We start from the raw sequence: 18,543 nt of genomic DNA, 5'->3' as shown, positions 1-18,543 counted from the left end.
TTCTGTAGAATGTGGAGGATTTTGAGTAGCTGAGTTCATTTACTGACTGGTTGAGATGATTTAGCGATATCATTGCACCTTGAAAGCAGCTTCTCTGGGCTTATTTCATGTGGTTGAGCTCATTAGTTTTGTCAGTTACTTTGGAGGTATGTGCATAAAACCTGTTTCATATTGTGGGGAGGCCTCAGGAAATAGTCCTTTGCAACTCTTATTCAAAACACAATTTTGAAAATGTAACACAAAATGTGTGCTGTATTTACTTAACATGATTGTGATTGGTCTAAAAATACACAGATTTTTGTAAGTGCATTTTTTTTTATAGTTTAATGTAACTGACAATGCAAAATAGTTTCTATATCTCTGTTTCTACCCTCCTCCCATCCTTTATATATCATCAGGATTTGATTCGATGATTCAGAGGAAATGCAAACTTTGTTAGTTTATACAATAAGGTTTTATTTTGAAACCAATGGATTTTTAACCAATGGATTTTAAAATATTCAACTATTTAAACATTTTTTAACATAATCAGTAACATGATATTTTGGTGATTTAAACAATTTACTTGCTAAAGCTATAAAAATTTCTCAGTGATGTAGCTATTAACTCTTTTTAAATATGACTTAGCAAATAGCACACCTTCACATTTTCAAGGATTCAACTTGAACTCTTTCTGTTAAAAGAGGGAGTAGAGTATTGTGGAAAGAACTAAGGTTTCCAAACTCTATGGAATAGCAGTCCTGAAAAACATTTATTAGCCTTCAGTTCAGTTCAGTCACTAGTCATGTCTGACTCTTCATGACCCCATGAATCACAGCATGCCAGGCCTCCCTGTCCATCACCATCTCCTGGAGTTCACCCAAACTCATGTCCATCAAGTCTGTGATGACATCCAGCCATCTCATCCTCTGTCATCCCCTTCTCCTCCTGCCCCCAATTCCTCCCAGCATCAGAGTTTTTTCAAATGAGTCTGCTCTTCACATGAGGTGGCCAAAGTATTGGAGTTTCAGCTTCAGCATCAGTCCTTCCAATAAACACCCAGGACTGATCTCCTTTAGGATGGACTGGTTGGATCTCCTTGCAGTCCAAGGGACTCTCAAGAGTCTTCTCTAACACCACAGTTCAAAAGCATCAATTCTTCAGTGCTCAGCTTTCTTCACAGTCCAACTCTCACATCCATACATGACCACTTGAAAAACCATAGCTTTGACTAGACGGACCTTTGTTGGCAAAGTGTCTCTGCTTTTTAATATGCTATCTAGGTTAGTCATGACTTTCCTTCCAAGGAGTAAGTGTCTTTTAATTTCATGGCTGCAATCACCATCTGCAGTGATTTTGGAGCCCCCCAAATTAAGTCTGACACTCTTTCCACTGTTGCCCATCTATTTCCCATGAAGTGATGGGACCAGATGCCATGATCTTAGCATTCTGTATGTTGAGTTTCAAGCCAACTGTTTCACTCTCCTCTTTCACTTTCATCAAGAGGCTTTTTAGCTGCTCTTCACTTTCTGCCATAAGGGTGGTGTCATCTGCATATCTGAGGTTATTGGTATTTCTCCCGGCAATCTGGATTCCAGCTTGTGGTTTTTCTAGCCCAGCGTTTCTCATGATGTACTCTGCATATAAGTTAAATAAGCAAGGTGACAATATACAGCCTTGATGTACTCTTTTTCCTATTTGGAACCAGTGTGTTGTTCCATGTCCAGTTCTAACTGTTGCTTCCTGACCTGCATACAGGTTTCTCAAGAGGCAGGTCAGGTGGTCTGGTATTCCCATCTCTTTCAGAATTTTCCACAGTTTATTGTGATCCACACAGTCAAAGGCTTTGGTATAGTCAATAAAGCAGAAATAGATGTTTTTCTGGAACTCTCTTCCTTTTCCATGATCCAGCGGATGTTGGCAATTTGTTCTCTGGTTCCTCTGCCTTTTCTAAAACCAGTTTGAACTTCTGGAAGTTCACGGTTCACATAATGCTGAAGCCTGGCTTGGAGAATTTTGAGCATTACTTTACTAGCATGTGAAATGAGTGCAATTATGCAGTAGTTTGAGCATTCTTTGGCATTTCCTTTCTTTGGGATTGGAATGAAAACTGACCTTTTCCAGTCCTGTGGCCATTGCTGAGTTTTCCAAATTTGCTGGCATATTGAGTGTAGCACTTTCACAGCGTTATCTTCCAGAATTTGAAATAGCTCAACTGGAATTCCATCACCTCCACTAGCTTTGTTTGTAGTGATGCTTTCTAAGGCCCACTTGACTTCACATTCCAGGATGTCTGGCTCTAGGTGAGTGATCACACCACCGTGATTATCTGGGTCGTGAAGATCTTTTTTGTATAGTTCTTCCGTGTATTCTTGCCACGTCTTCTTAATATCTTCTGCTTCTTTTAGGTCTAGACCATTTCTGTCCTCTATCGAGCCCATCTTTGTATTAAATGTTCCCTCGGTATCTCTAATTTTCTTGAAGAGATCTCTAGTCTTTCCCATTCTGTTGTTTTCCTCTGTTTCTTTGCATTGATTGCTGAGAATGGCTTTCTTATCTCTCCTTGCTATTCTTTGGAACTCTGCATTCAGATGCTCATATCTTTCCTTTCCTCCTTTGCTTTTCGCTTCTCTTTTTTTCACAGCTATTTGTAAGGCCTCCCCAGACAGCCATTTTACTTTTTTGCATTTCTTTTCAGACTTGGCTGTAATTTCCTGATTGGGAGAAATATAGATACACTGAACTGCTTTTAAAGATTAGAAATGATATATGTAAAGTGTCTGATATAGTACCTGGATCACAGTCTTTGAACTTGTAGATTCTCAGTGAAAGGTAGTATTCATTAATCATTATTTTCCATCAAGTTTTCTTTATATCTTCTAGATATATACCCATCAAAAATTTGTGTTCACTGCTTCATATTAGGGCATATGCAAATCATGCTCATGTATCTGTTTTTTAAAGACAACTCTAGTGATAAATCTTTGATATAAAAATTGTATACATCTAAGGTATATAACCTGACATTTTGAGGTACGTATACCTTGTGAAACAATCACGTCAATCAGGTTAAATAACTTACCCATTACCACTACATAATTATTGTGTGTGTTTGTGCATAAAAGTGAGATAGAAGATTTAAGATCTGTCCTCTTAACAAGTTTCAAATATACAATTGTTAAATATTGTCATCATGTTATACATTAGATCCCCAGAACTTATTCATCTCATAACTAAAAGATGGTCCCCTTTGATGAACATTTCCTTACTTCCTATCCCTCTGTCCTTGGAACCCACTCTTCTACTCTCTGCATCTCTGAGTTTAACAATTGTAGGTTTCCTCATGTAAGTGAGATCACACTGATCTGTCTTTCTGTGTCTGAATTATTTCACTTAGCAGGATGTCCTCCATATTTTTTCATGTTGTTACGAACATCAGTCTTTCCTTCTTTACTATGACTGAATAATAACCCATTGTCTGTGTAGACAGTATTTCCTTTACCCTTCACCTGTTAACAGACATCAGTTTCCATACCTTGTTATTGTGAATAATGTTGAATGTCATGGGAGTGCAGATATGTCTTCCGGATCAGGATTTCAGTTCCTTTGGATACATAGCCAGAAGGACTGTTCTCAGCAGCCATTTGCTGTCTCCTTCATGACTGAAGAAGCTAGAGGTCACTAGCTTGCAAATTCCATTTGCTGAACGGGTTATTATCCTCCTTCCATAGGGCTGCTGGCTCCATCTTGAGAACAGCAAAGGGAGGTTACAGGAGAAGCTAGTGGAGGACAGAGGCAAATATTATGTGTGCAGGAAGCAGCTCTAACTCTCTAAGATGATTTTTAAAATCTCAAGTCACTTCAAAGGAAAACAAAGAAAAAAATGGTTTAAAAAGGTGTCAGAAATAATATTTAAACATTGATAAGGTTGATTGATTATTATTTTCTTTTATATGCGGCACATTTTGTGAGCACATCTAATGAGCATTTATTGACTCACATTCTCCATTCATTACCAGGATTTATTGACCCTAGAAATTAATATTGACTGGGGCAAAACAGCCACTGACTTCTCTTGCAGGTCAATAAATCTGGCAATGGAGGAACACCAAACCAGGATATTTTTTCTTAGTGTTGTTTTTTCCTTTGCCCTAGAAAGAATGTCAGTGCAGCTGCCTGCTTCCAGTGGGCCTATCGTGTTTGTAAAAAATTTAGCAGTGGGCCATTTAGAGTCTGTTTTCAATTTACATTGTGCACTAATAGACCTGAATATAAAATTTCCTTCAGATGCATTAATATATGTAGGTATAACGAAGCCAAAGCGTTTTTACACAGTTAAATTTCATAAATAATGCCAGAAGAAAGAAACAGAAAAAGCAGTTAATTTCATACATTTGACAATAACCTACAAATTTTAAATAATTTAATTATGCATCTCAAAAGATAAAGCTGGGATCTAGTCAAGTCACCCCATCTTTAGGGATTTCAATTGTTTCTTCTACAAAATGAAATATTTGAATTTGTCTTTGAGATCTCGCTCAGCTGTAAGATCAAGAAACTATAAATGCTTTTCAAAAGCTAGAATTTGTACAGATGGGTTGTTCTTTCCAACTGAACCCCATGAAAATACCGTTTAAGACTTGGGAAGAAGAAGTTACAAAGAAGTAGGACACATCATTATATATACATGTTATTCTGAACCATTTGCTTTGTATAAAAATGGAGATCAGGCAGCTTCTTGATTTAAAGAAAGAATGTAGAAGTGGTAAAGTATAGGATCTGAAGTTTAAAGATCTGGTTTTGAAGCCTAGATCTGTTCTGAGTATGTGAGTTTGCATGTGTGCATATATGTGTGAATTAAATTAAAATAAATTAGCACTTTTGTGTATGAATCATTTCTGAAGTACTAAGCACAATACCTTGCAAAGTCACGTGTTTTTCATTGACAGAGTTGACATTCAAAAAAATTGTGTTGCTTGCCCAAGTGAGCCTCTGGGCGGTCCTTTGGATCCATCTCTGCCAGCTTGACCTCAAAGTATTGCTCTGGGAGGTCATGCAGCTTCCCTGAGCTCCTGCTTTTTCTGTTGCAAAGTGAACAGCCCCATCTCAGGGAGAGAAAGACCTGGAAGATTGCATCACTGGTAGAGTCCAACATAAATGTCAATTGTGACTAATGATTACAGTGATGATCATCTTATCTTAGAGACTATCATTTGGAAATTATTTCCCAATAAAAGGTCATCATGAGTAACACAGAACTTAAAATTGTAAGTAAATCTAGCATTCAAGCAGATCTTTGCAAAATGCTGAGGAAATCCTTCTGGCAAAAAATGTGAAGTATGTGGAATGTACATATATGGACCTTTTGCCTTTTCCATCACTTAGTGTTACCCATTTTCTGCCCCTCATATGAATGTTCAGGTCTTTCTAGCCCCTAGATCACTCTAACATCCACCTTGGTATATATTTACAACAAAAGGAGGGCAGCAGACTAGGGAGTCAGGGTATGGGTTTTGTGTTCAGAAAGACATGGGTTTGAATCCCAACTTTACTGCTTATCAGTTGTTAAATTTTAAAAAATAGTATCAATCTCCTTCCTTCAAAAATGTGGATAATATTAGGACTGACCACATATGATTTTTGAGAGAATAAATTCAACAGGGACATGTGAAGCACAATGAGCATTGCTTCATTCACCCAAGTTCCCAAGGAATGTTGGTTACTATTAGTAACAGCTTAAAGATATCTTCCAACCTTTTTAAGAAGGATCAGTGGCCTTCACAAGTGATCAGATTCAAGGGTAGTGGCAGAGTCGAGTTAGGTTATATTAGAAACAGAAAAGCCTTTCTTTCCCTGTGATTGTTCCTTGCAGACATTTATCCTGCCTAGAGGCAATGCCTGTCCTGGTCATGAGCTCTCTTATGTACTGGTAAAAATAAAAAGGTACACATATAAATGAAAATTGAACCCTCTCTCTGGCCATATCATTTTTGCAAAATTACTTATTTTGGATCTCTCTATAACTAGAATGTTCTTTGAAGTCCCTGGCAATGCCTCAACTCTGGGAATCTTTGCCTTTAAAATAGTCAGGATGTTTATTGAGGCATCATGACTCTGAAGGCATGAGATAGAGGAAATGAACAGCAGTCTGGGGTGTCTGGTGCTGGTCTTAGCTCTATGAATAACCTTGTGGGGACAAGGGTAAGGTATTTATCTAGCAAAAGCCTCATGTTCTATATCTATGAATTGAACAATGGTGATCTTTTCCAAGAGTATTTTTGAGAGCAGAATGATATCTTAATCATAGGTGCATGTAGGGGTTTGTCTTCTTTCTTCCACCCTCCTTTTATTCACTTGCTGTCTTTGTCTCTCCTTTTATTCATTCTTTCCCTGCCAAGTTCCAGATGTTCCCAGACTCTTAGCTTCCCCTGCTGGAACATCTCCAAACATGCTTACTTTCTAGAGGAGCCTTATCACAGAGTTATATAACTGCTTATTTAATTGCCTGGCCTCTTCTAAGTTCCACTGGGGCAAGATTTCTGTTTCAATTGCTAAATTTTAAATGACCTTCATTCATTCACCAGATTGCCAGACACAAGGTACATACTCAGCTGCTATTTGTTATGCCAAGCTGTGATGGAAACTGGGGAAAAAATAATGAAAAAGACCTGGTGACCAGTCTCTAAGAACTCACATTTGCTGCCTACAGATGACTCATTGAGTGATTCTTTACTCATCAGTCATTTATTCCACAACTATTAATGAGTATCTACTACATGGCAGGTGCCATATAGAAATAAAGGGATGGAACAATACATATGTTACCTTTGCTCTCAGTGACTTATATTCTAGTGAATAGAGACTGTGAACACAGAAATGAATGAGCAAAATGACCCCAGACAATTGCTCTGAAGATGCCATAACAGAAAGATAGATTGGACAATGAAGGCCATGAAGGGTTACTCAGGTCTTGCACTTTGGGAAAGGCCTTCTGCGGAGATAATATTTGAACTGAGGAGTGATAGCATGGTGGGGCAGCAGTGAAAGCTATAAGGGGAATACAGTCCTGGTAGGGGAAGAGCACATAAGAGTCTTATGTTTGGAGGAAGTTTGGGTTGGATGAGGGAAGAAGAATGAGGCCTGTGTGTGGGGATGTGGTATTGGGATAAGTTGTGGAAGGTGAGCTCCAAGAGGCAGACAAAAGCTTTATAAGTTACAGCCCAGATATGTTACAGGTCTCCTCATCTGGTCTTGTCAAGGTTAATTTTGTGCTCAGTGAAATCACTGGGAACAGGTTCTACAAGCAGCCAGCTTAATAATTTACACTTAGTGTGAGCTGAAGAAAAATTTAATTCATGAGACCTCTGCAAAACAAAAATATCAGCCAACTAACAATGACTCTCCACCAAAATGAACAAACAAACTAAAAAACCAAAAACACAAAACTTGTGGTTTAATAAGCAGGAAAAGAAAAAAAGGAAAGAAAACATGAAAGCATGGAGGAGAGTCCATTTCTACCAACTGATTTGTTTTAATGAAAAGAAACCTTTTGCAAACGCCTGTTTTCCACACAGCTGGATATCTCATGTTAAAATGAAGGCTGGCTGAGAGCAAGGGAATATCAGTCTTCAGCAGACTATCCCAGAAAATGTCCTTTGCTCTTCACTCCTGGGAAATGATGGACGGACACAGATAAGAAGGAGCTGGGAGTCTATGGTCCATCATTTTGTAGAAGAAATAGTTCCCGCAGGATTTTCCTAGCCAAGGAATCTAGAAAGTGAAGGAAGCACATTTTCCCCTGCTGTTTTGTTTATAAACACATCTGTCTCTCTTTTTAAAAAATTTAAATAAATGTGTTCTTTTCTCCAGAAAGAAAAAAATACTGGTGCTGACACCTTGCTCCCTCATTCCTTTCCCAGTAACCTCCACATTTTTCACTGATGTTGTCATTAGGGAATGCCAGGGGAAAAGCTGAGTGCTTTCTGTGAAAACTGTTTCACTAAGGGAAGCAAGACAGCTAAGTGATAAGATAATTTAAATGGCAGCAGGAAAGACACTTAATATGGCTGAGGGTATAAATGACAGAATGAACAGAAATGTGAGGTTTTGAGGATGTGAAGTAGGCATCAGCCCAGGAGACCGTGGGAAAGGGCACCCAGAGTATGCTGTTATTTTGCATTTTTCTGTCTATCAGAACAGGAACTTCTCAGGCTTGGAAATAGAAAAGACAACTATTGAGAATTAATCTTTCAAATAAAAAAAAGATAAAATGACTTCTGAAAGAGCACGAGGAAAAAAATCTTTGGGTCCCTCTTCTGGGTCAGACACTGTGACTGTATTTTTCTGGAATTATTTATTCCTCTCTCAATTCAATAAGGCAGGGGTCCTTACTCCATGTTAGTGAAGGAAGAAATTTGAGGTCAAAGAATAGAAGAAAGTCACTCAGACACCATCCTGATGGTTTCCTGATAGCTTTGGTTACTGCTAGAATTTTTTTTCTATTATACTTGATCTTTTTTTAAAATTGGGTGTAGATGCTTTACAAGGTCGTGTTAGTTTCTGCTGTACAGCAAAGTGAATCAGCTATATGTACACATATATCCCCTCTTTTTACAATGTCTTTCGCATTTAGGTTACCATGGAGCATTAAGTAGAGTTCCCTGTGCTATACAGTTTGTTCACATCAGTTATATATTTTATACATATTAGTGGGTATATGTCAAATTCCCAATTCTTTCCACCCCCACCCTCCACTTTCTTGGCCTCCATACATTTGTTCTCTACCTCTGTGTCTCTGTTTCTGCCTTGCAAATGGTGTATCTATATTTTTCTAGATTCCACATATATGAATCAGGATATGATACTTGTTTTTCTCTTTCTGACTTACATCACTCTGTATGATAGGTTCTAGGTTAGATTTTTTGACTCTGATTTCCAGGCCATCCTTAGGTGCTATTGTCATTTTTCTAAAATACAATAATTTTAGAGGAGCTCTAACTCTGGGGAGCTCATACTAGCAATATGTAACAATAATGAACTGACAGTTACATTTTTTAAGAAAAGAACCTAAGAGAATTGATATATTTTTTTTTGAGTGCAAAATATTTGTTACCTAAATTGGCTAATAATGTAAATAACTTCATAGAGTGACAAATGTTAAAAAATAAGTATATAAATAAAATGAATGAAAATACAAATGCAAAGTATAGAAATGACAAAGGGCAGCATGTCAACTTATCATGAAATACCTTGTAAGTTTGGAGTAAGATGCTATACTTATATATTAATATTATCCAAAAGTGATTCACTGACAAAAAAATGATATTAAAATAAGGTGAACATTTAAACAGATATCCTACCACCACTGCCACACATGAATAATTTAAATAATCCATATGTTGCTTTTTTGTTTGCTCTTGATTGAATCAGACTGAAAAGGGACTGATGCCTGAGATTGGATATCCCAGGCTCCCCTGTCAGCTGGTTTCTGGTTGGCTGTCAGGGCCTGGGAGCAGACTGGAGAGACAGGAAGAGGGAAGCCAAGATATTTCTCCCTTTCTCTCTTGACTCAGGTGTCCCCTGAAGCCCCAGCAACATTTCCTCTATGGTGCACATTCTCCCAGGCAGGCCCACCTGGTCTGACTCTCCAGTTCTAGAAATGCTACCCCCTTCCTCTGTCTTCTGGCCCAGAGGGTGGGATTTCCTGCTGAGCTAGCAAAGGTCTCAGGGGCCACACCGTGCCCGCAGTGCCCCCTCCCCACCCCGTTGGACTTCTCAGCTCTGCCATCCTGGTGTATCAGTCCCTCACCACTTTGACAAGCCCAAGTAGTTTCTCTGTCCTGATTAGGCTCCAACCACCACAGCTGGAAATGGAACACCACTTGGCAAAACTGCCCACCTCCTCCTTTGCCCATTCTCTCTCCCTGGCCTTTCCTTCTTGGTCTTATCTGAATTTTCTTCCCCAAAGGGGTCTAAAACTTGGCCCAGTAGGTTAACAGAAATGACTGAGAATTTTCCTTAGAATGTTTTCTTTAGAGTGAACCTACATTTAACCCAGTTTAGCACCTTAAATGTAATGATAAAGCACATTGCTAGCACCAATCAGTGGTAGAAAAAGCTGTTTAAATTAAATTATACCTTGTCTTGACCCTAAGCATGGCGTTAACTAGGAAGCAACTGACTTAGATATAGGTCCATCTTTGATCTAAACTTCAAGCTAATCAATGAAATGATGAATAGAAAAGAAGAGAACATGTGGGTATAAATACAAATTATGTAAATATGAACATTTATGGATGCATGTGTTATGCGTGGAATACTGTGCTAATTGAGTTTCATGCATTATTTCATTTAATAGTCACAGTAATCTAGCAAGATAAATATGATTCCTAATTTGAGATGAAAAAAAAAAAGAGGTTCAAAAAGGTTAAGTAATATGTCAAGGTCGGAGTTAGCATACTCAAGTCAAGATTTAGGGCCAAATGTTCTTTTTCTGCCCATGTTATTTCAGTTTTGCCAAGTACATGATGAGCTGGAGAGATTAAAAAACCATTGGGTCATGCACTGAATTGAAACCAAAGAGGAAGTATTTCATTTTTCCCCAGAATGCTTAGAGTTTTTGGAGCCGATATTTAAAAATTGAAAAAGTGAGAAATCAAGCACAAATGGCTGCATCCAGCAAGACATATGGGCCTCTGGCTTGTGGTGAGGCCCAGGCTTTCATTTTTACAGCCTGCCTTATATTTCTTTCATGGCCTCAGCATTTTTCTTCACATATCTGCTTCACTAGCTCATGCTGTCTACTTGCTCTTGTATGCATTTAAGATCCCTGCTGAAATGTTTATGACTAGCATTAGTTTCTGGAAAACTGGGGTTCTAGTTCCATTTCTGTGAGCAGAGAATAAGGAGTAACAGAGAGCCTGGAGTGGAATATCATGGCTTGAATCTCAGTTGTGTGGTCTAGTTGCATGCCCTTGGGCAAATGGATTATCCTTTTATTGTCTCAAGTATTCCATTTATTAAATGAGTGTATCATTAGGGCTAATCACATAATATTATTATGAAGATAAATAAGTCATTATTTACAAAGAACGAATAACAGTGCCTATCTCCTGATACATACATATGTGCATATCTCCTTTTGCCAACAAAGGTCTGTATAGTCAAAGCTATGGTTTTTCCAGTAGTCATGTATGAATGTGAGAGCTGGACCATAAAAAGGCTGAGCACTGAAGAATTGATGCTTTCCAACTGTGGTGCTGGAGAGGACTCTTGAGACTCCCTTGGACTGCAAGGAGACCAAACTAGTTAATCCTAAAGGAAATCAACCCTGAATATTCACTGAAAAGACTGATGCTGAAGCTGTAACTCCAATACTTTGGCCACCTGATGCAAAGAGCCAATTCAATGGAAAAGACCCTGATGCTAGGAAAAATTGAAGGCAAGAGAAGACGGGGGCAAGAGAGGATGAGATGGTTGGATGGCATCACTGGCTCAATGGACGTGAGTTTGAGCAAACTCAGGGAGACAGTGATGGGCAGAAAATCCTGATTGCTGTAGTCCATGGAGTCCCAAAGATTTGGACACGACTTAGGGACTGAATAACAACAACATTGGGTATAAGATATACACTCACACAAGCATATTTTTAAAAACTAATTACCTGAAAGTCAGTGTGTCTTAATGAAAAACAATTCAAGAAGGAGTCAGGAAAATGAGAAAAATAAAAGATTTGACATTTTGGGTTCTCTGTTACCGTATTGGCATCAGGAGCAATTTTATGGCAGTGAAAACAGAATCTGATACTTTGAACAGAATTCTTCAACCTTGAGGCGAGTACATAAATGCACATGGGTATTTCAGTTTTAGATGTCTGACCAATCAGCTCATATACATTGAGACTCTGTCTTTTACAATGATAGGTTCTGGATGGGGAGATTAAGAAGTATAGATCATGCTCTTCACTGTGTAATAGCTTACAATTCATTACAATTATAGTAATTCTGTATAATTCTAGCATATAACATCTTCTTCCATATTGAGGCAAAAATACCTTGATAAAACACAAATGAAATCCTATGATATTTTAAACCCTTCAGTTACCTCATTTTATTCAGAATAGCGTTCTACAACTTACTTTTTTCTTTGAAAAAAATGTAGGCTTGCTGTTTTATACTTAATAAATATAGCGGCAGAAAAAATAAAATCTAAGCATTGTCATTTTAAAAAGATTCAGGTTTTTAAACAACTAACATTAATAAAAACTTTGACTCCTTATGGTCTGGTCTCCACATGCGATGAAGTTCAAAGGATACCAATCTGAACACTTATTAGCAATTTTAAGTGAATTTTAATATTTATTTAATTTCTGAAAAGATAGTGAAGGCCATACAGTTCATTACTGGCAGCCAACTTGCCAAAGCCTTTTCTTTTATTTTGCCATTTGTTTTAAGCCCTGGATTACTTTCAAACTTCATCAGGAGGCATCCCTCAAGGTCCCTTTACACCCCCTTTTTGAGACCTTTCTTATTCTATATCTAAACACCAAATTCTTTTTTATTTAGATCAAGTTAATTTCTCAGAAACTGTCCTATTCTCTCTTCTGCCTTTCAGTCATTTCTCTATCTACCATTTCTTTGTATTCTACCTAAAGAAAAAGTAGCTCTTTAGCAAAGAGCTGCTGAAGGCTACTTGACATTGGTTTTTCTAGCCTAAACAGTGAGAAAGATTCAATATAATCTAGGTTACTGTCAACTGTTAAGCCTGATCTTTATTTTCACAGCCAGAAGTGATGAAAAGTCAGACTCCTAAGTGTACATCTTTGATGAAAACATCATGATCATAATAGTTATCATCACCACAAATATCAACCTCTTTTTCATCGTCATCAGCATCCTCCTTATTCTTTTTTTTTTTTTAATGTACCATCTGCCAGCTCTCATACTACGTCTTTTACTAGCAATACTTCATGTCCATGGGGTGATAAATCCCACAATAATCTAGAAACTAGTTCCTTCTTTTTCATAAGACTTCTACCTCAAGGCCTGAGATGAATTTACTGGCTTCAAAATCATGTTCACATTGCATTCACAGCAGAGAGGGATAAGAGAAGTAGAAGGCACATCTCTTTTTTAAGGTAATATTGGAAATCGTATTAACACATCTTAGCTAAACTTCAAGGGTGTTATTATTATAAAAGAAAGTGTAGCAGAACAGCTGATGGTCACAACCAAAGGGATCTTGCTGAATTTTGGGGGTCTCTTTCAGGATGTGACACAGGGATCAGTATAAAGTTTATTCCCCTTAAAAGCTCATCAGTTGAAAGAATACACTCTGAGATGTAAGAGAATCTTGAGGAACTGTTGACTTCATAAAGGTTTCTTGATGTGGATCTTTGTGCTGGGTTCTGAAGACTGAGATCTGACTGGCCAGAGACAGAGAATAGGTGATTCATGCTGAATTTTCCCAAGAGGAAAGATAGAGGCAGTGTGGGTTATATGTAGCATTCTGTGAGGACAAAAATCTGACTAAATTCTGCCAACTGCTTGGGATGAGATAAGACACTGACAAGACTCTCTTCTCAGCCAAAGTTTAATCAAGCTTCTTTGGATTTTCTTCTCAACTAGGCCTCAAACTTTGGCCTTCTGTGTCTGTCTTCCTTTTCCCTGTTTTGGCAAGAATCTTGTCATTTTATCCAGATTCGAAACCCTTGATATCTGATCATCCTTAACATCTGAGCAAGTTTGTCATGCCCCACAAATCCCCCAGGTAATATCCAATCATCCTGGGCTGCCTCCAGACAGAGTTCTATTAGACCTGTTTAATCAGTCCCCCGCCTCCACCCCCCCCCTGTTTCCCTTTAGCAGTTCTGCACCTACAGAACTCCCCACAATCCAGCTTGCTCCCTGGCTCTGAACTCCCCCATGTGTCCTTGCCTTGCAACCTGTTCTATCATGAAGTATCTTTTCCCCTACTGCAAGAGTTCCTCAATAAAATTTACTTTTACTTCTTTTCTGACCTGCTCTGGATTTCTTTGACAATACTTGGGGATTCTCAAGACTGGGAGGGTCTCCAGATCTAGATAATAGAACTGGCTTAATTTGTTAAATGAAACAGTGAGCTGTAATAAAGTCTTGATTAAGGGAATTCTGGGTTTCCATGGTGGCTCAGAGATTAAAGCATCTGCCTCCAATGCGGGAGTCCCGGGTTCGATCCCTGGGTTGGGAAGGTCTCCTGGAGAAGGAAATGGCAATCCACTCCAGTATTCTTGCCTGGAGAATCCCATGGACGGAGAAGCCTAGTAGGTTACAGTCCATGGGGTCGCAAAGAGTCGGACACGACTGAGCGACTTCACCTCACCTCAAGGGAATTCCAGAACCCAAATCACCCCCTAAGCTGGGACCAGCAGCAGTGTGTGTGAGATAGAGATTGGGGAGAGCTAGGGGAAGAGAGCCTCTTTTTTTGGTATTTAAATCTAAACAGATGACAACTTCAATGAAGTAGCCGAGAAACCAGCTACTTGACTGAATTTTTTCCTTAGATATTGAATTTAAAGAAGAGTGAGCAGTTGAAGAAAACCTTAAATTGTCTAGTTTTGGAGGTTTGGATCATAACAATGTTGTTTCCAGGAAAGAAGAAGCCGGAACAAAAATAGAGATGCCTTAGGAGAAGATAATAGATGTTTTAAAACCAGGAGAAGAATCGTACACCTGATTTGAGGTATTTGAAATATATGTGCAGTAGGAGGTGCACATCAGAGGTCTTGAAGTTTGGTCTGCAGATACAGGGACTGGGCTCCGCAAGGTGCATCGGTGGGAGCAGTTATCCCCTCACAGCACGGTCCTCACCGTCTCTGTACGAGGCGCGAGTTCACTGTCGAGTAGAAATCTTCGGGTGGCGCAGCACATATCTAGGCTTATTGCTGTCTGCCCTGCAGCTGGAGTTAATAGAGACGGCTGTACATGGAGCCCTCCTGCCGCAAGACAAATCACTTCAGCTCCTGAGGTAACTGGGTTTCCTTTTGTTCGCCTTTGTTTCTAAACTAGTTTTCGAGCTCCTGACACAATCATGTGACTATTTGTAGGCCCTACATGAGTTTCTGCAGTGAATCTAAAGGGACTTCTATGTCAACCACCCTGGACTTACAGGTTTGTTTTACTAATAAATAAACCACTGATCAGGATTCTGTGATCTGTTGCAGTGAGTCTGCCTGAGTGCATCTTTTAAGAGTTATGTTTTTTTATCGTTTTAAGGTTCAAAGTTGTAATGTTAGACCCATCACTTAAGAGGCAGCCAGTAATCCTTTAAAATGTAAATGTAATTCCCCCGCTCAAACACACCCAATGTTCCATTTACATTGCTTTCCTGATAAAACAAGTTCTTAATAACTACAAGACTTAGAATTACCTGATCCTGGCTCCCTGTTTGATCCTATCTTTCACCTCCAGCCACTCCCCTCCCTCCCTTCTATAGACAATTATCAAGGCTCAGAGAGTTCTACCCTGACAACTATTCCAAATCTGGCTTTCCTGCCACTTCCCACACTCTCTCTTCCCTTGAACTTGTTTTATTCAACTCACCACAAGCTGACAGCCCATGCATTTGCTCATTTGCACATTGCCTTGTTCCCTACCCATAAGAGTAGATAAGCATTATAATGATATTGATTTGGGCTATAAATACAGTTAACATAAGTTGCTTTCCAATGCAAACAATGCTTGGCACATAGTAAATACACACATATATACTTACACACACACACACACACACACACACACACACACACACACCCCTAGACATCTTGTGTGCATCTGTGCTTAGTTGCTCAGTCGTGTCTGTTTTTTTTTTTTTTGCAACCCTATAGACTATAACCCACCAGGATCCTCTGTCCATGGGTTTCTCCAGGCAAGAAAACTGGACTGAGTTGCCATGCCCTCCTCCAGGGGATTTTCCTGACCCAGGGATTGAACTGGCATCTGTTGCATCTCCTGCATTGGCAGGCAGGTTCTTTACCACTAGCACCACCTGGGAAGCCCATATATACATATACGGATATATATATACATATATATATGTGTGTGTATATATATATATATATGATAAATGAATACATTTGAAAGAATGTCAGAATAAATGTCAATTTTTTAATTGATGGTAAATAGTCTGGTTTTTTATATTACAGAAATCACTGCTTCAAGTTCGAGTTCACAAAAATGCCCCATCCTAAACCTTTTGCAACATCCCAACCGGAAGTGGTAACTTCCTTCTCTGATCCACTGTATCTAATTATAACATGATTTATAGTTGTATGGACTTGGGTTTGTTACTAACAATGATCCTGAGTTTCTTCATCTGAAAAGTGGATAGTACCCTCTCTCTCATGTTTTATCATACATGAAGATAAATGAGATAATCCAGGCAGAGTGCTTGACTTGGGCTCTGTGCAACTCTTTCATACATGTTGCCTATAATTTTCAACTAATTTGCAGGCTCTTGAAGAGCAGACCTCATCAGTGTGGACAAGGAGACAGGCTGACCACCTCCTTCCTCCTATGCAGTAGGGAAAGCTGAGGTCATATAGCATGCGTTTCTGATTGTGCACATGGAACTGGGTCTTGACGTATATTTCTTAACACTGACAATTGTATAGCCTCCAGTAACTCCAGAAGTGTGGGAATATCCTACATATATGAGGACTAGAGAGTTCATTTCAGCCTTGAAAATATTCTGAACCTAGGCTCTGCTTATTGATGATTTTGGTTGCTCTTATCCAGCTGAGAGAAGGATGGTATGTTGGTTTTGGGGCTTAAAAAGACATTCAAATGTAACTTCATCTGATTTTTTAAATTTTAGCCCTGCCAGAATGGAAACTCAACCTTAACCCATCATCATTACCAAGAATGACTTTTGAAGCCCTCCTATGGATACACTGTTCAGGATGCAATAATATACCATATGTCTTCCGAGTTAGTTAGAAAAAAGAGTTAGAGAGTGGTTGGAGGGGAGTCCCCAACTCAGAAGGTAGGGAGGTGCAAAACCAGAGCAGACAACAGAGGACCTCTTGAGGAAAACTGAAATGTGCCACACAGAATCCAGAAGAGATTCCTGCCTGTTGCCTGATTAAATACTCAGGTCTTGGAATCAAAGCTACACAAGTTTCTACTGGCTCAAGACACTGTTGCTTTGTCTCCCTAGGATATCTCACCATCACACGACTTTAATCAAGACACTGGTTATAAAAGAGGACCTGATTCTTCAATGGGAACAAATGAATTCAATCATTCTCAGGCTGCAGTGTGATTTAAGCTAATTAATACCTAGGCTTTTAATTTTTGACAAAAAGTACTCCCCAGTGACCCTAATTCCTCACCCTTGGTCCAAAGGTAGCATGTTTTCCATATCCAGGTGTATGGATTGGATGAACGCACTTCCTCTTATTCATGACATGACTGATGGGGGTGACTCCAACTTAATTATTGGATACGGAAAATTCACCAGCTTTCCAAGTAACAGCCAGGTTCTATAGCATTTACAAGGGCATCCTCCTTTTTCAGAGTCATAAACCACTTGTCATGGGCCCTTCTCTTCCAAACTTGCTACAACAAAAGCAGTATATATATGTCAATCTTTTTGGTACATTGAAATGTATCACTAACTCCTAGTACATATTTTTATAGGTGAGTATAAGTTACCTTTACTTTTTCTATATATAAACACTGTCACTTCATGATTTCTCGAGGTTAGGTAATAACAACCTCCCCAACCAAAGAAAAAACCTTTCAAAGAATTGTCTGTACACAATTTAGGCTAATTAAATAAACATAACTCCTGGTGTCTCAGAATTGTGTCTAAATAGAAAATATTGATAAAAGAAAGCATATGGAGAGACCTAAGGCTTTCTTTTCATTCATTTAAAAAAGATATTACTGAACATTTAATTTGAAGCAGGGGCTGTGCAGATGCCTGCAAGTCACTGACTACCTGGCAAAACAGATGTGCTCACAGAGAGGCACAGAACAAAATAGGAGGCAACAAGCACCGTATTGGGCTCATAAGCAACGCAAAAGGGGAAAGCAGAGAAAGGAAAAAAAAAAAAAGATTTTCATGGCAACCAGCCTGAGTTTTTGGTTCCATTCATCACAGTGGTAATTACTTACCCAGTGTCTGTTTCTCTTCTAAAAAGTGAATTCCGGGAGGGGAGAGGTATATGCAATGTTTCTCTGTTGTATTACCAGCACCTAGTTTTAGGAACAGATTTCACAAAGATCTTCCACCTGGGTCAGCCAGGGTAACACAGACCTCGAGAGCTTCCCCAAGATCCCCTTTGACATACCTTTCAGAGTGAGTGCTCGGGGAATTGTGGGGCTGTTGACAGTTACTCTCACCAGATAGGCACAAAGCCAGAGTCCACAGAGCAGTTGGAAGAGGCCAAGAGGGCACAGAACAATCCCATGGGAAGGGCAAATGAGGCTCCTTGAAGCACCTGATGAAATTCTCACTTCACTCAGTCAGTGGAGATTGCAGTGGGATATCTTCATGGGAATTGGTGGTTAGGGATATTTTCCC

At 39.0% G+C, this 18,543-nt stretch overlaps 1 protein-coding gene across 2 annotated transcripts; it reads right to left on the bottom strand.

The window, feature by feature from the left end:
* Window positions 1-431: 431 nt before the first annotated feature.
* Window positions 432-18,338, bottom strand: LOC132659981 (uncharacterized). Of its 2 annotated transcripts, none has more exons than XM_060417486.1 (3): window positions 18,135-18,338; window positions 3,515-3,758; window positions 432-2,693 (listed from the first exon to the last, which is right to left on the bottom strand). In XM_060417486.1, exons 2-3 carry the CDS (start codon window positions 3,542-3,544, stop codon window positions 1,782-1,784), a joined length of 942 nt encoding a protein of 313 aa, XP_060273469.1. In that variant the 5' UTR covers window positions 3,545-3,758; window positions 18,135-18,338; the 3' UTR covers window positions 432-1,781. The 2 variants fall into 2 exon arrangements, with proteins under 2 accessions (XP_060273469.1, XP_060273470.1); XM_060417487.1 differs by having other exon boundaries at window positions 3,515-3,725.
* Window positions 18,339-18,543: the final 205 nt, after the last annotated feature.

The sequence above is a fragment of the Ovis aries genome, chromosome 6 (genome assembly GCF_016772045.2).
Source record: "Ovis aries strain OAR_USU_Benz2616 breed Rambouillet chromosome 6, ARS-UI_Ramb_v3.0, whole genome shotgun sequence".
NCBI lineage: Eukaryota > Metazoa > Chordata > Mammalia > Artiodactyla > Bovidae > Ovis > Ovis aries.
Note: the sequence above shows the minus strand (reverse complement) of the source record. Positions and strands in the feature narration are given on the sequence as shown.